This window comes from Bidens hawaiensis, unplaced genomic scaffold (genome assembly GCF_021521415.1).
Source record: "Bidens hawaiensis isolate Kalapana, Puna unplaced genomic scaffold, B.hawaiensis_p1.1 tig00018414_1, whole genome shotgun sequence".
Lineage (NCBI taxonomy): Eukaryota > Viridiplantae > Streptophyta > Magnoliopsida > Asterales > Asteraceae > Bidens > Bidens hawaiensis.
In genome coordinates this window covers 5312-20500 of record NW_027492778.1, presented here as the reverse complement: position 1 = coordinate 20500, position 15189 = coordinate 5312, and the positions used below count along the sequence as shown (strand labels likewise).

The 15189-nt window shown below is 35.3% G+C and overlaps 3 protein-coding genes across 5 annotated transcripts; 1 reads left to right on the top strand and 2 right to left on the bottom strand.

Annotated features, from left to right (window-relative positions):
• The first annotated feature begins 889 nt into the window (after window positions 1-889).
• Window positions 890-3607, top strand: LOC143555923 (pentatricopeptide repeat-containing protein At1g34160-like). The gene is made up of 2 exons (XM_077045390.1): window positions 890-1477; window positions 2393-3607. Exons 1-2 carry the CDS (start codon window positions 890-892, stop codon window positions 3518-3520), a joined length of 1716 nt encoding a protein of 571 aa, XP_076901505.1. The 3' UTR covers window positions 3521-3607.
• LOC143555922 (uncharacterized) lies at window positions 3605-6305 on the bottom strand. Of its 3 annotated transcripts, none has more exons than XM_077045387.1 (9): window positions 6179-6305; window positions 5528-5579; window positions 5377-5450; window positions 5209-5310; window positions 4994-5134; window positions 4847-4898; window positions 4121-4194; window positions 3947-4036; window positions 3605-3750 (listed from the first exon to the last, which is right to left on the bottom strand). In XM_077045387.1, the coding sequence occupies exons 1-9, from the start codon at window positions 6301-6303 to the stop codon at window positions 3702-3704; spliced, it is 759 nt and encodes a 252-aa protein (XP_076901502.1). In that variant the 5' UTR covers window positions 6304-6305; the 3' UTR covers window positions 3605-3701. The 3 variants fall into 3 exon arrangements, with proteins under 3 accessions (XP_076901502.1, XP_076901503.1, XP_076901504.1); XM_077045388.1 differs by having other exon boundaries at window positions 4994-5116; XM_077045389.1 differs by having other exon boundaries at window positions 3607-3750; window positions 3943-4036.
• Window positions 6306-7114: 809 nt separating this feature from the next.
• Window positions 7115-14338, bottom strand: LOC143555920 (uncharacterized). Its single transcript, XM_077045384.1, has 12 exons — window positions 14073-14338; window positions 12775-12994; window positions 12476-12676; window positions 12275-12345; window positions 11413-11575; window positions 9727-10317; window positions 8791-9171; window positions 8583-8658; window positions 7881-7944; window positions 7646-7781; window positions 7328-7441; window positions 7115-7245 (listed from the first exon to the last, which is right to left on the bottom strand). Exons 1-12 carry the CDS (start codon window positions 14336-14338, stop codon window positions 7180-7182), a joined length of 2349 nt encoding a protein of 782 aa, XP_076901499.1. The 3' UTR covers window positions 7115-7179.
• Between the last annotated feature and the right edge of the window lie 851 nt (window positions 14339-15189).

The following is a 15189-nucleotide window of genomic DNA, read 5'->3' as shown; positions in this document are numbered from 1 at the left end:
TTTTGGCATCGGTTAATTAGAAAAGGCATATTGCATTAAAATCTAGGGACAATTATCAAAATAGTCAATTTTGACCAATAGTTTCTAATTTTAGCCAGGATTTAAAAAAAAATACCTGAAATAGCATTTTTTTTCCTGGCGGATCCCATGGAATTCGTTTACTTGTAAAATCACCCCACTTGTTAACTAATTAATGCATCAGGCGGAATTCTTCGTCTTCTACCTCTCAAACCCTAAACCTTCGTTACCAACCTCCATCTCTATCTTTCTTATTTCTTCACAAAATCAAGCAAATTCATAGTATAAATCACTTAGTTTTTCGAGAAAAATGCACCCATAGTGTTCAGTCTCACGATAGAACTCGAAATTAGAAACCCCCCAAATTGAAAATCTAGGTTTCGACGGAAAAATTAAACTGTCAGAAAGTTTCATAATCAGTCGGATCAGCCTGAAAACTCCAACACACGTCAACATCTGATAGGCTATACTAATCCGTCGGATTAGTTATTGTTTCCGTCAGAATATTATGACCATTTCAGATAGAGGTGGGCAAATAAACCGGTTAACCGAACCAACTCAAAAATCAAACCGATACCGAACCTGTTTGAAACCGGTTATTTATAAATCGGTTTGGAACCGACTGAAACCATAGACTCGAAACCGGTCTGTAATTTTATCCACCAAAACTGGTTCCAACCCGGTTAATTGAACCGAAACCGATCAAATCCCAAACTGGAACCGATCGTAACCTGGTAAAGAAATATGTTTCAACCCGAACCAAAACCGATCATAAACCGGTTTTGACTTTCACCGTCATAACCCGAACCCGAACGGAACCTCTAATTTTAGATATTTTATAGAAATCGTGGGTGTGTATGTTCTGGTTTTAATGACCGTCGACATCACCCCACTGCTGCAAAGATGCACCACTCTCTCCCACATCAAACAGCTCCAAGCCCACCTCACCACCACGGGCCTCTTCCACTCCACCCGTTCCAAGCTCATAGACATCTCTTTCACCATCTCCCCGCCACACACCTTCCACATCTTCCACCACCTCACCCACCCACACACCAACGACTGGAACGCCATCATCCGCCGCCTCCCCACCACCCACGCCATCTCCTTCTTCCGCCACGGCCTCCGTCACCTCACCTGCAAGCCTGACGCCCTCACCTGCTCCTTCACTCTCAAAGCTTGTGCACGTGCTCTGGCATTTAATGAAGCGTTGCAGGTTCATTCGGTTGTGATTCGGTACGGGTTTGTTGCGGATGTGTTGTTGCAAACCACGTTGTTGGATGTGTATGCGAAGTGTGGGTGGTTGGAGTATGCACGCCAGGTGTTTGATGAAATGTCTGTGAGAGATGTCACGTGTTGGAATGTGATGATTGCTGGGATGGCTTTGCACCGGCCGGATGAGGCGTTATGGATGTTTGAATCGATGGAAGATGATGGGTTCCAGGGGAATGAGATCACGGTACTGTTTGCTATTTTAGTGTAGTTAGGGATTAAATTGTGATATGAATTGAAATAAGTCGGGTGCGGGTGCCCTTAGGTAATGGGTAGGGGTGCAAACAAGCCGAGCCGCTCGCGAGCTACTTGAGATCGACTCATTAAAAAGCTCGAGCCTAAAAGTAAGCTTGTTAATAAACGAGCCTGGGCCCGTGCTTCACTTATTGAGCTCGAGCCGGCTCACGAGCCTAGAGGAAACTGCCATTTATATAATTTTTTAAAATATATTTTAATAATTATTAATTAATATATATATAATGTTATTCGAAAAGGAAATAAACATAACTAAATATATATGTTATTTTATACATAATATTATAAGTGAAAAAAATATATAAAAATAATTAATAAATAGTAAACGAGCCGAGCTCGAACTTGAATATCTACCCACGTGCCGAGCTCGAGCTATGTAAATGGAGCTCGAAACAAGCTGAGCCCGCCGAGCTTGGGCTCGGCTCGTTTACACCCTTAGTAATGGGGTTTCAAGGGGGCAACGCTCCCATGGCGGGTCCCGGGGCAGCACCCCCGGTGAGGTTCAAGGAGCGTATTTGATGAATTTGAAAATTAATTTTATTGAATTTCGTATGTTATTTTGATATAAAATTAAGGAGCGTATTTGATGAATTTGAAATTCAAATTCATGATAACTGCTTAAGCAAGTTTGTAAAATCTCTTATCAAAATCATACTCTAATTATATGACCTTTCCTTGTTCATAAAATCTCTATCAAAATCATACTTGAATTCTTGCTAAATTGAATATGAGTTTTATCCGATCAAAGCATCTTGCTTTGAGAACCACAAATAGTTTTGATCTGAAAGTGCAAGCCACGACTCTCAGATATCCAAGATAACCCGTTTTTCAATAATTTCCACAACAGGTACTTGGCGCACTATCTGCGTGTGCTCAACTGGGTATGGTACACGCAGGCGAGAACGTGTATGATTATATAAAAAGGCGAAAGCTTGACATGAATGAGCAAGTTTGTAATGTGGTGATTGATATGTTTGGGAAATGTGGGCATGTTTCGAAAGCTTTTCGGGTTTTTAACGACATGAGGTGTGCGAAGACGGTTATTACTTTTAATACGATGATTATGGTTTTTGGGATCAATGGTGACGGATTGGAAGCGGTTAAAGTTTTTAACCGAATGCGGAAGGAAGGATTCAGACCGGATGAAGTTAGTTATCTTTCGGTTCTGTGTGCTTGTAACCACTCGGGTATGGTAGATGATGGTGTTAGGTTATTTGAAACAATGACTAAAGAAGACAAGTCAGTGGTTCCCAACATCAAGCATTATGGTACCATGGTTGATCTATTGGGTAGATCGGGGCGGCTTAATGAGGCCTATGATATCATCAACTCGATACCTGCAACTATAACTCCCGATGTTGTTCTTTGGCAAACGTTATTAGGTGCTTGTAAGACATACGGTAACATAGAAATGGCGGAGAAGGCCTCAAGAAAGCTTGCGGAGATGGGTTCACACAGTGACGGTGACTTTGTGATGTTATCAAACATATACGCAGCTCACCGCAGATGGAAAGATGTCGACCAAGTGAGAAGCACAATGAAAAACAAACAAGTTATAAAGGTGCCCGGGTTTAGTTACATTGATGTGAACGGTGTGATACACAAGTTTTTAAACGGAGATAAATGGCACTCGAATTTGCAAGAGATTTATAACAAACTTGAAGAAATAATATGTCGGATTATGGAGTACGGGTATGTTCCTAAGACAGATTATGTGTTGCATGATATTGGGGCGGAGGAGAAGGAAAACGCGTTGAGTTATCACAGTGAGAAGTTGGCTGTGGCTTTCGGGTTGATTAAGATTAGTGACGAAAGTAGTTCGATACATGTGAATAAAAATCTTAGAATATGTGGGGATTGTCATGAGTTTATGAAGCTTGTATCGAGAGCCTATGAACGAGAGATTATTGTGAGGGATCGAACTCGGTTTCATAGATTTAAACATGGGTTGTGTTCTTGTAAAGATTTTTGGTGAATTTCATTATTCTTTCTTTTAAGTTAACAAATTGCACACCAGTACCAGTACCTCTACTGTGTGTATGCTTCATTTACATTGTATTGAAATACAACTATGAAACAAAAATGTTGTTCATACATGTTACTTTCACCTTCACAAATTAATATATATATATATAACCCGGCTGTATATATCTTTATTATTCACTTGCGGCCACCATCAATGGTGGATCACTTGGCTTCAAATCTCTGCAAGATTCAACATACAAATTGCACAATCAAGATTTTGTCCCAATAATAGCAACATAAGCTAGCTTTACAAACAATTTATTGCTCAGCTTAACCCTTTGTATCATCATGTTAACCGATGATTTCTTTATAAAAGTCAAATAAAATAGCTGAAGTAGAAATAATTTGGTAATTGATAGTTTGATACATAACTTGCCTGTGATTATTGCGGAAAAGTATAAGGTAAATCGGCTGATCAGAAGAGAGATAGAACAACTGGCGCACTATGTATGCGCATGTAGTAATGCTGTTAAATAGAAATAAACATCAGAAATTGGCATTTGTTTGGTTGTAGTATTAACTTGGCATGAATGAATAATTAGTTAATTACCTCCCAAAACATATAAGAAAAAGTATCCACAAAAAAGCATTTATCCAACTTGATTCCTTATATGCTACCCACACCTGAAAACCAACAGTGAAGAACTAAATACAAGTTATAGACCTGTAAACAAACCGAACGAACACGAAAAAGGGCAAGGGCATGCTCGTGTTCGTTCATTTAACTTTAAACGAACACGAACACTTAATCGAACACATATTTTGTGTTCATGTTCGTTTATTTAAAAAATGAACATGCTCGTGTTCGATTGTTTAAAATCTAAACGAACGGTTCACGAACATAAATGAACCTAATTGAACAAAGATAAACAAACATAAATGAACATATATGAACAAATGTAAATGAGCACAAACAAACAAGAACGAACATATATGAACACACTTAAATGAACACAAATGAGCAAACATATAACCATTAAGTAGATGACTCTTCAAGATAACATTTAATTATTTTCTATTAATATGTAAACGAACATAAATAAACGGACATAAATGAATGTTCACGAGCATAAATGAACGAACGAAACATGTGCTCATGTTCGTTCGCTTAATTAAACGAACACAATTTTTTTGTTCAAGTTCACTCGTTTATTAAATAAACGAACATAAATGAACTTCCCACCGAACGGTTCACGAACAGTTCACCGAACGTTCAGTTTGTTTACAGGCCTAACGAGTTACCTTGTAATAAAATGCAAAATTTCAGAATACATACCGATATAGCCACAACGTTGATATAGAAGTCGATTAGTGTTGCTACCACCCACCTGTGACCATTGAGTTTATATAACATATAAAAGAGAATTGTATAACCATATAACCGAATGCTAATTCTTGTTAAAAACGAGGGAACGAAATTTACGGAGTGTATAATTCAGAACGAAACGGAGATCCATCAACAATAAGCGTATACAGCAAGGTTCCCAGCATCAAGCAGCCTAATACTGCAAAGATTACTCTTGCGGTTATAACTGAGACGCCCTTCCTGTGTTCCGTCACGTCACTAAGCCAAATATATATCTCAACATGTTGTTTGATGCAATGAATGATAACAAAGATTTTGCACATATTAATTACCTCTTCTGGTGTCTCACTAACACAAAGTACAAAGGATCCTTTGAAGACTCTTCGGGTGTCAACTTGAAGAACTGCAAGACGATGTACCCACAAGTAGTGACACTGTAGAAAGAAAGTTTCACTCACTTAATATATTAATCAAACTGCCATTTATTAAAAAAAAATTACCTTCCTAAGCAAATTAATAAAACCACCCAAACAGCTGCCATTATCCAGGTTGATTCCTTGTATACAACCCAAGCCTAAAGATTACCAGCATATTACTCGAAACACGGCAGCTACATAATGTTTTTAAAGAAATAAGAATGCAGATTCATACCGCTATAACAGCAATATTTATGTAGAAATCTATGAGTAATGCTGCCATCCATCTGCATTGTATTAAGTGGACATTAGTTATCATAAGCATTGGCATCTAATGTTTCAAAGTTGTTGTAATTAGAATCATATGATAATTGTTTGATTGTGTGTGTGTGTGTGTGTTAGTTATCATTATGGTGTCCAACAAAAATCAAGTTGAATGAATCAGAAAGCAATAGAGGGGCAAGATCACCTAAAACTATGGCTGGCAGTTCATGTCTTATAACGTGTTTAGCAGGTTAGAGATGGCGCGATTAACTCAAGTATCAAACATGAAAACAACTCGTTTAGCACTTTGATGCGGTTACGAGTGCATTCAAACGGCTCAAAATCTATTAGTCTACAAAAGCTTCAATAAAATCCCAAAAGGGCTCCTTGACTTCAATAATAATCAACCAACTAAAACAAACTAGAACAAATAGTACTTATAGGATAAACACTCAAAACAAGGGAAAAGATAATTATAAATTTGCTTGAAAGCTCATTACACATGCTTCTTAATATCAGTTTGAACAATAACAACCACAATGATTAGTTTCTTAAAAAGCGAGCAACAATAAAGAAGAAAAGTGTTGATTATAAATTTGTAATTTGATTTACATTAACTTACCTAGTGAGCAGGTCCATTCTGAAAGGGAGGCCATCGGTGGCTAAAGTGTAAACAAGCACAGCCACCATCAGACCACCCAAAGCGGTCAACAACGTCCTAACTGCCACCCCAACCCTCACTGCCATTATTCTTCCTCTTAACTAATTAACCTAACCTGTGTTTGATTGCTGTGTGTTTGTTTGTGTAGGACTGACTAGGAAAAGATTGCCAACAACAAGTCTGTCTTTGTGAGGTTGTGGGGCGTCCACGTAAGCAATACAACTGATGCTGCCTTTGACTGGTTGGTTGGTTGGTTGGTATAATTATCTACACTTTCTTATCATTTTCTATATTGGTTTTGGTTAAAAATCCAAGTATGGATAATTTTAGAAAAAGAAAAAATGAAATAAAACAAAAACTTAAATATTGTATAAATAACCTAAAGTTACAATTCAACTATATTTCTTTGTAAAAACATAATAAAAAAAGATAAAATAAAAGATTATATTGCAACAATATTATCCTCACATATTTTAGATAAAAAAAAATAGAATATTAGATTGACAAATGACAAAAAATGGATTCCTTTATTATATAAGAAGATGGATAGATTTTTTTAATTAAACAATGAAGAAGCTTTAGGTTTAAGCCCAATAAGATCATGGATCTCAACGCCGTCTCGGTGTTTGCCCAACTGGGCACGGTGCAAGAGGATGACAACGTGTATAACTACATCAAAAGCCAAAACTTGACACGAATGAGCAAGTTTGCAACATGGTAATCCACATCTTTGGGAAATGTGGGGGGTTTCAATGGCATGAGGTGTACAAAGGCGCTTATCTAACTAATTAGTAGAAGCATATATCATGATATAAGTTTAAAAGAAATATATAACTTTTATAAATGTATGCTTCATATGCTAGTTTGGGGTTTAGTCATTCTGAGTATAATCAATTGCCATAACGTTAATATGAATGTTCTATACGAATCAAGAATTCCATTGATTGTGCATAATCAGTCATCTAATCGATCCAAGTTGCGTTAATCACTTTAGCCATGAAACTGTATGCATCTGCCCATTCATCAATCTGCAAAGATCAAAAAACCAACTCAGAATTTGAGTATAATATATTTTATTTTATTTTTTAATAATGTATATAAAAATCATACCACTTTCTGAGTTGGACGTCCAGACCCGTGGCCAGCCTTACAGTCGATTCTTCCAAGAATCGGGTTTGTTTGTGGGCTATTCTCCAAGCTCGTGCACAGCACATATTGCATTGTCTAACAGCATTTGTTAGAAAAAGAAAAAACACAATTAACCAGATATTAAGAATTTCGAAAGTTATAACTTGGTTCAAATATAGTTTTCAGGTGTAATGTCAAAAAACTTAACCTTACATCAATTATTTAAACGCTCTTTTTTTTTACCAAAGTTGGTTATATATTATCCCAACAACCATATAGACATGAAAATGAAATACGCACCGCCAATAATTTCAAGGTGTGCAAGGGCACAACCCTGTCATCGTGATCGGCTGTCAACAATAAGGTGGGAGGATATTGACGAGAGGGATCATTAGATTGCTCCCATGGTCTCCTAACATTATGCAGCGGTGAGTACCTGATTAAATAATAGCATTTAAAAAGTTCAAAATTTTAAGTTGTATTAAATATATATGAATCATAAGTTGCACGGGGGTTAATGGGTTATATCGCTCACTTGATTAACCATTGGAACTCTTCTTCTTTATCTGAACAGCCATAATCAGATGTCCATGCATGACCTGTGACGAAAGAGTAAAAGGCGGCCTTTAGATGTGAGTTTAGAAAGAAGTTACGTGAAATTGAGAAATAAAAAAGGAATAAAACAGGTACTGCATGTGCCTTTGTGATTTGAAGTCGTAATAATAAGATGTTCAAATGTTTGAACAAATATAGTTTAATGATTAATATATAAAAGATATTATGTGTGTTAAGACCACCCAAGTATGTATTTGATTTCATATACCGTTTTTGGCTAAAACATACTGGATGATGAAAATACCCTTTTGCACAGAAACCAGCGTGCTTTTTGGTTGAAACCAGCATTTTGTCATTCAGTTTTATGAAACTGGCAATTTTGTCAAGGGCATTTTTGTCATTCAGCGTTTTATTTGTTGAAACCGGCATTTTTGTCATCCAGCACTTTTGTTATTCATGAAAAAACGATGGAGATTTGTTTTTTGAGAATTGAGATTTGAGATGGGAGTAGAGGCTAAAGAGTTCACATATTAGATTACAAGAAGGAAACAGGTAATTCTATTTTATCATTTGATAATCAGTTTTGTTGCAGCCGATGTGAAACTGACTATCCAAAACTAATTATTTGGCTCCTAAAGAATCAAACTAATAATAAAAAGAACTAACTACTTACAAAACTTACCAATTGTAAACTTGTGAAACCTAAGCATGTCCATGACACCAACATGAGCAAGTACACAACCAAATAGATCAGGCCTCTGTAATTCAAACATTATTGTTAATTTATTATATATGCACAAGGTTATGGTGAATAAAATATTTCAGTTACTTATAACAACATGTTTTACTGAATATTGATTGTTTGCAATTGCAAGAAAGAAAAATATTACCTGATTAGAGCAAGCTCCAACAAGGGTCCCACCATTGCTTCCGCCTTCAATAGCTAACTTTTTAGATTGTGTATAACCCGATGATATAAGATATTCACCACAAGAAATAAAATCATCAAAACAGTTTTGTTTTTTGGCAAGCGAACCGCCTTTATGCCATTCTTCTCCATATTCACCGCCACCACGAATATTGGCGAGGCAAAAAACCAACCCTAAATGCCTCATGAGTACGGTCCGGCTCAAGCTAAAATATGGTGTATAACTAGCATTAAATCCACCATATCCGTATAACAAACATGGATTTGATCCATCAAGAACTATATCTTTTTTGGCCACAACAAACATTGGTATCTTGGTACCATCCTTACTAGCCACAAATACCTGAAACAAAAAAAATAATAATTAAAGAAATATATATATATATATATATATATATGAACAATTTGATAGTAAAAATAAAGGCCTGTTTGGTTACGTTAATGGAATGCACATTGTTATAATTATATGTCCTATTCTAGTATATTGTGGTAAGAAATTAAGAATTGAGTTAAACTGGCAAATCTAAAGATTTAATAAGTAAATAAACTTTAATTATAGTTAAGAATATCAAAAACATAATTAAAAAATAATAATAATTCAAAACTAAAAAGCTCAAATCAGTGAATCACATAATTATGAGCATGTATTCATGTTCATTCGCTATAATCTTATATAAATGAACAAAAATTTGGTTCATGATAGTTCACTTGTTAAATAAACAGACAAAAACAAACTTCCTGCCTAGCAGTTCATGAAGGTTTGCTGTACACTCAGTTCATTTACATAATCTACTAAAAACTAAAAGCCCGAATCACATATATGAAACTTCTCATTAGTCTGATTAATTCATCAAAAACTAATTTACCTCTAAAACATTTAACAAATCACAGAACATACCTGACTAACATGAAACTCAGTTGGATTAAATCCAGGAACTGCACTTTCACGAAAAATCTTCAAATCCGGAACTGCACTTTCTAAATTGCACTGATATATGGTCCCAGGAGTAAGAAAGCTTGTAAAATATATAAAAAATAAACTATCTTTCCTTCGTGCACTAATAGAATCAATACTACCAATACTTAGAGGCAAATTATGCAAAAGGGCCCCACTTTTTAAATCCCTCAACTGCAATACGTGTTTGCAATCACTCATATAACTCACAACAAGTTGACTTTTGTTGACTGCAACAGCTGAATCAAGCACATCATTCTCAGATTGTGGAATAACCTCAGTCCATGTGTTTGGTTCCTTTAGATCTACACGAACCAATTTGTTTTTTGGTGCATTTTTGTTTGTTAAAAATGTGAAAACTGTGTCATCGTTTGCGATTGGATAATACATTGCTTCAAAATTGTCAACAAGTTTGATAAACGGAAGGCATTTATTTTCTTTACACCCTTTAATCCCACTAAGTAGAGTAGAGAGATCACAGTAATAAAATTTGTTGACCGGATCACAACCCTCGTGAATATAAAGAAGAACAAACTGCACAAGACATTAATGTGATAATTAAATAAAATGGGTTTAAATCACAGAAAAGCTGCAACACGTTTATTTTGTTTTATATTTTAAAGTAAAGCATGTTGTGTGCACTGTTTGCATCACTGTTGCTAGCATGCTACCGTAACAACATGTTTGACTGTCCAAATCAATGGATAACTTAAGATTTGCTTTTAATAAATGATAGGTTAATTCAAAAATGCTTTTTAATTTTCAAACTATTTGTTATTGGACTATAAAAATAATATTTGAAGTTTTATGAATCTTTTTAGCTTTCTATTCTCTATACTTCAAAATTTTTGAAGTATTGCTTGATTTTTATTTTTCATGCGTATTACATAATAGCTTTTGCTTTTTTATATTTGAATAATATTATTATTTTTCTAATACATAACATATTTTAAAATTTTTCATTTAAGTGCGGGTTTTTTTTCTCAGTCCTTGCTTTTTTACGCTTTGCGCCTAGGCACTTGGCGATCCCTATGCGCCTACCGCTATTAATAACTATGTGAGAGATCAGTTCGTTAAAAGCTTGAATTGAGCCAAGTTTAAACGCGCTCAAGCGTAAAACAAGCACGTTTAATAAACGAGCCCAAGCTTCAGTTATGAATCTCGAGTAGGCTCAAGAGCCTAAGCAAGCCTATTATTTGCACAATTTTTATTTCATATAAAAATATATAATCATATATTTATCATTGTTATATATAAAACTATGATAAAAATAAATAAATAATATATAATATGCTAAATATTAAAAATACAATCATATATATATATATAAATAAATATAAATGTATATATATTAATTAATAACTAATAAACTAGCCAAACCAAACCCGAACTGTAGTAAGTAAATCAAGATGTGCTCAGGCTTGGCTTGGCTTGGCTTGAATCGAATTGTTTACACTCCCAATTTTGGCCAGCTTACTTGATTTTGAGGCTTTTAGAAAACCCAAACAGGACAAAAGATCAACTTTTAATGACCTTGAGGCACAAAAACTAGTAAACTGTCCCATTTGGGACAACCACATCAGCATTCTATTAGAAAAAAAAACAAATTAATGTCAAAAAATGTCTGACCTTCCCATCTTCTGTCACAGATGCTCCAAGTGTGTACTGGGGGTTATCAGGGTTTTTCCAACATAAAATATCTTCACTCTGATCAGTACCCAAGAAATGATAGTAAAGCTGATGATCAAGATTCGCATTTGTCTCTGTTCCAGCATCTAAGTTTTCTCCTTCCCTACAAAGTTTTCCAATTCAAAAGCTATAATTTATATGTCAAACTTATATGTTACATATGTTAAAGCCTGTAAACAAATTGAACATTCAATGAACAGTTTGTGAGCCAATCGGCTGGAAGTTCGTTTATGTTCGCTTATTTGAAAAAGAATAAACATGAACAAAAAAGTCTGTTCATTTAGCTAAACGAACGAACATTAACACATCTCTTATTCGTTCCTTTATGTTCATTACATTTGTGCACTTATGTTCATTAACTTACATTCGTTTATGTTGGTTCTTTTATGTTTGTTTAAGTTAGTTTGTTAATATATTTTAAAAAAATTTGGCCCATTACAGTATAGTCTAGCTTCAATAACTTTTTAGGCTCAACACATTGACTTTTAACGGTTTTTAGCTCAATTATGTTCGTGAACCATTAGTTACTTAGTTTATACTGTTAACAAAAGAACAAACTGTTCATTTTCTTAACTAACACGAATAAGAAAGCCCGTTCTTTTAATTACTCATACCCGCTTGTTTGTTCAGTTAAAGTTAAATCAACGAACACGGGCATTCTCCGTTCATGTTCTTTTGGTTCGTTTACATTCCTACATATGTTGTAGCTGTGATTTTCTAGAACATGTAATAGACCAAGTAAACCCTTAACCTTAAAATGAGTATGCAGTGTACTATTCACTTCTCAAAAATGCGCACTTACTTTGGAGCTGGGTAACGGCTGTAGAAGAAACCTTTACTATCACTGGTCCAACTAATACCCGAAAATTTAACCTGTCACAAAGCAGACTCATCATGGAAATGATAGCAACAGTTATTTGTAAATATCATTCACAGTCACTACTTTGATATGTGAATTCCATTTCATTATGAATTCTGCAGAGCTTATAAATCAGTTACTCACCCATGACAATGTATCAGGCTCAACTTTTTTGTCTTCAATCCTCATTACTTTAATAGTGACCCAATCACTTCCACTTTCACTCAGAGCATAAGCCAAATACTTAGCATCTTCACTAACCGCATAAGTACTCAGCGCTACTGTTCCATCTTCACTAAGCTCATTTGGATCAAGCAAAACTTCAGCTTCCCCATCCAAACTATCCTAAAATATTATATAAAAGTTGACCCAATTTACAATTACAATCCCAACAAAAGATATATAACATTGGTGTCTTTATTTACAGAATAACTATATCATACCTGCATGTAGAGAACTTTCTGCGGCTGAAGTCCTTTATTGTAAAAGTAAAAGTATTTATCACCTTCCCTAAATGGAGCACCATATTTAGGGTAGTCATAGAACTTGGTGAGTTTATCATGAAGCTTTTCCCTAGTTTCACATTTTTTAAGCACGGAATCGGTTAATTCCACTTGTTTTTTCACAAATTCTTTCACTTCTTCAGAGTCGGGATCCTCAAGCCTGCAAATTAAATATCCTTTCAAAATCAGATGCTTTTTTATTTGATCTATTTTGAAATAGATACAACAAAATGGTGTTAATCACGTAGGGACAGGATCATGAGAGAACTCGTTCACTGATACTACACATATGCAGTATATATGCCTAATATCTTATTACAATTTACACATATAATATAAGTAAAATAGTACTACATATGCAGTATATCATTCTACATACATGTAGTACTAATATCAAATGTGTAGTATGTTGGTCTGTAAAACAACCAAACCGGACAAGACATTGTTCATGTTTCTCCATTAAGCTTTTATCGGACAAGCGAACAGTTCACGAACGCTAACCAATGAAATTTCTTGTTCCCGTTCATTCATTAAGGAAATAAACTTGTTCATGAACAGTTGTTCTCGAACACAATGAGCACAAACGATGCTTATTAGATTTGGCTAACCGAGAATGGCCAGTTTCAACTATTTGGTCCGACTAAAGTTTGTGTTGGTGTTTTTTTTAGCATTCATATTTATGAACAAACATTAATGAACATAAACAAACACATTATCAAGCGTTCACATCTTCACGAACACGAATGAACAAGCATTGCCTCTGTTCGTGTTCGTTCAATTAGTGTTCAATTAGTAAATTGAACAAAATTCCTTATTCATGTTCGTTCATTTATATGACATGTTGTTCACAAACAGTTCGGTTCATTTACAGTCCTGGTAATATTATTTAGCACTCAGAATAAGCATCAGAAAACTTAGCCATAGAAGGTACTAAAAACTAGATAACTGTTACGCTAAATATTTAACAAGATCCATAACAAAAGCTTTTATAAAAAAACAGTTAAAAGGCTTATTACTGTAGAAGTTAATTTGTAAACACGTGTAACAATCCAATTGATAAATAAACACAACACTCTTTACATCATCCAAAAGTTAATCTGTAAACAGTAAACACGTGTAGCAATTCAATTGATAAACAACACCACTCCAAAATGTTGAGCAAAACATGATAACGCATAACCTCACGAATCATAATAATACAAAACCTAATAATAATAATCAAAATGCTCAAATTATACCATCGGTACGGATCAGGAACCGGAAGTCCGTGGTAGTTATCAACAACGGATTCGTCACGGCGGACGGACGGATAGTGAAGACGGACGTCGGAGAGAGAGAACGAGCCCATGGACGAAGAGAATGATCGGCGAGTAGGTGTGCGGATAAGATGTTCGACGTAATGCCAAGTCGTCGGGTGCGGTGGAGATAATAAGTGTTTGAGCGGTTTTAGATTTATAACACGCGATGACGTTGCGGGAAGAGCGTGGTAAGCACAAGATAACATGGTGAGTAACGAGTTGCGTGTAATAGTAGAATACCGACTTATTAGACGAAATGGTTTATTTAATAGGAGCTCGTAAGTTTCCTGCGCGCTACGCGGAGATATCAGTCGGTAAAACTTGGGAATGGCAGTGGAGAGTAGATGCAAATTTGGTGAATATTGGATACGTTCGTTACGGTATTGGAACTAAATCTAAAAAAAAGTATTTAAAATTAACATGTTTAAAATAAGCCCAAAAAAAAGGCACTTACACTCGCATAACGTATTATAAAAATATTGACATATTTGTTCAGTTGGCAAAATCGTGGTAAAACTCGAGCATTAAGACAGCGAGTCAATGTGATTTGGTACTCGGTGTCGGTTATATTCGTTAAAGTATATGCAACGTTGGTTAAATACGAACGTTGTCGGTCCTAGTCGTTGATGCAGTGAGTCTACAGGAATTCAACCCCCTTACTTTATGTTTGTTTACGGTACCAGAACTATAAAAACTCGTTCGGTTACATTCGTCATAATACTGGAACTAAATAAAAATATATATAAAAATTGAGATGAACCAATGGGATGACGTCGGTCATTAAAACCCTGGCGTTAGTCAAACCCGACCGTTGTCGGTCCCGGACGTTAAGGAGGTGAGTCTACGTGAATTCTGTAGATTAAAAAAGTAACAAAAATAAAATTAACGTTCGATCTGTTGCGTTCATTGCAATACCAAAACTTAAAAAACCAAATAGAAAAAACATCCAACGATGGACCGCCACTTAGCCCAATAGAGGTCAAGCGGCACAAAACCTCAACTTTACTTGTATTAGATAGTAGATAATAGGAGGACTAACTCTGTTAGTTGAAAGTCG

Coding starts and splice junctions, on each gene's coding strand:
- LOC143555923 (XM_077045390.1), top strand. CDS start 890: ATGACCGTCGACATCACCCCACTGCTGCAAAGATGCACCACTCTCTCC. Junction 1,478..2,392: donor TCCAGGGGAATGAGATCACG/GTACTGTTTGCT, acceptor TTTCCACAACAG/GTACTTGGCGCACTATCTGC.
- LOC143555922 (XM_077045387.1), bottom strand. CDS start 6,303: ATGGCAGTGAGGGTTGGGGTGGCAGTTAGGACGTTGTTGACCGCTTTG. Junction 4,899..4,993: donor CGTTCTGAATTATACACTCC/GTAAATTTCGTT, acceptor CAATGGTCACAG/GTGGGTGGTAGCAACACTAA. Junction 4,037..4,120: donor TTTCTTATATGTTTTGGGAG/GTAATTAACTAA, acceptor TCTATTTAACAG/CATTACTACATGCGCATACA.
- LOC143555920 (XM_077045384.1), bottom strand. CDS start 14,338: ATGTTATCTTGTGCTTACCACGCTCTTCCCGCAACGTCATCGCGTGTT. Junction 12,677..12,774: donor AGAAAGTTCTCTACATGCAG/GTATGATATAGT, acceptor ATAATATTTTAG/GATAGTTTGGATGGGGAAGC. Junction 7,945..8,582: donor GTTTCACAAGTTTACAATTG/GTAAGTTTTGTA, acceptor CTTTCGTCACAG/GTCATGCATGGACATCTGAT.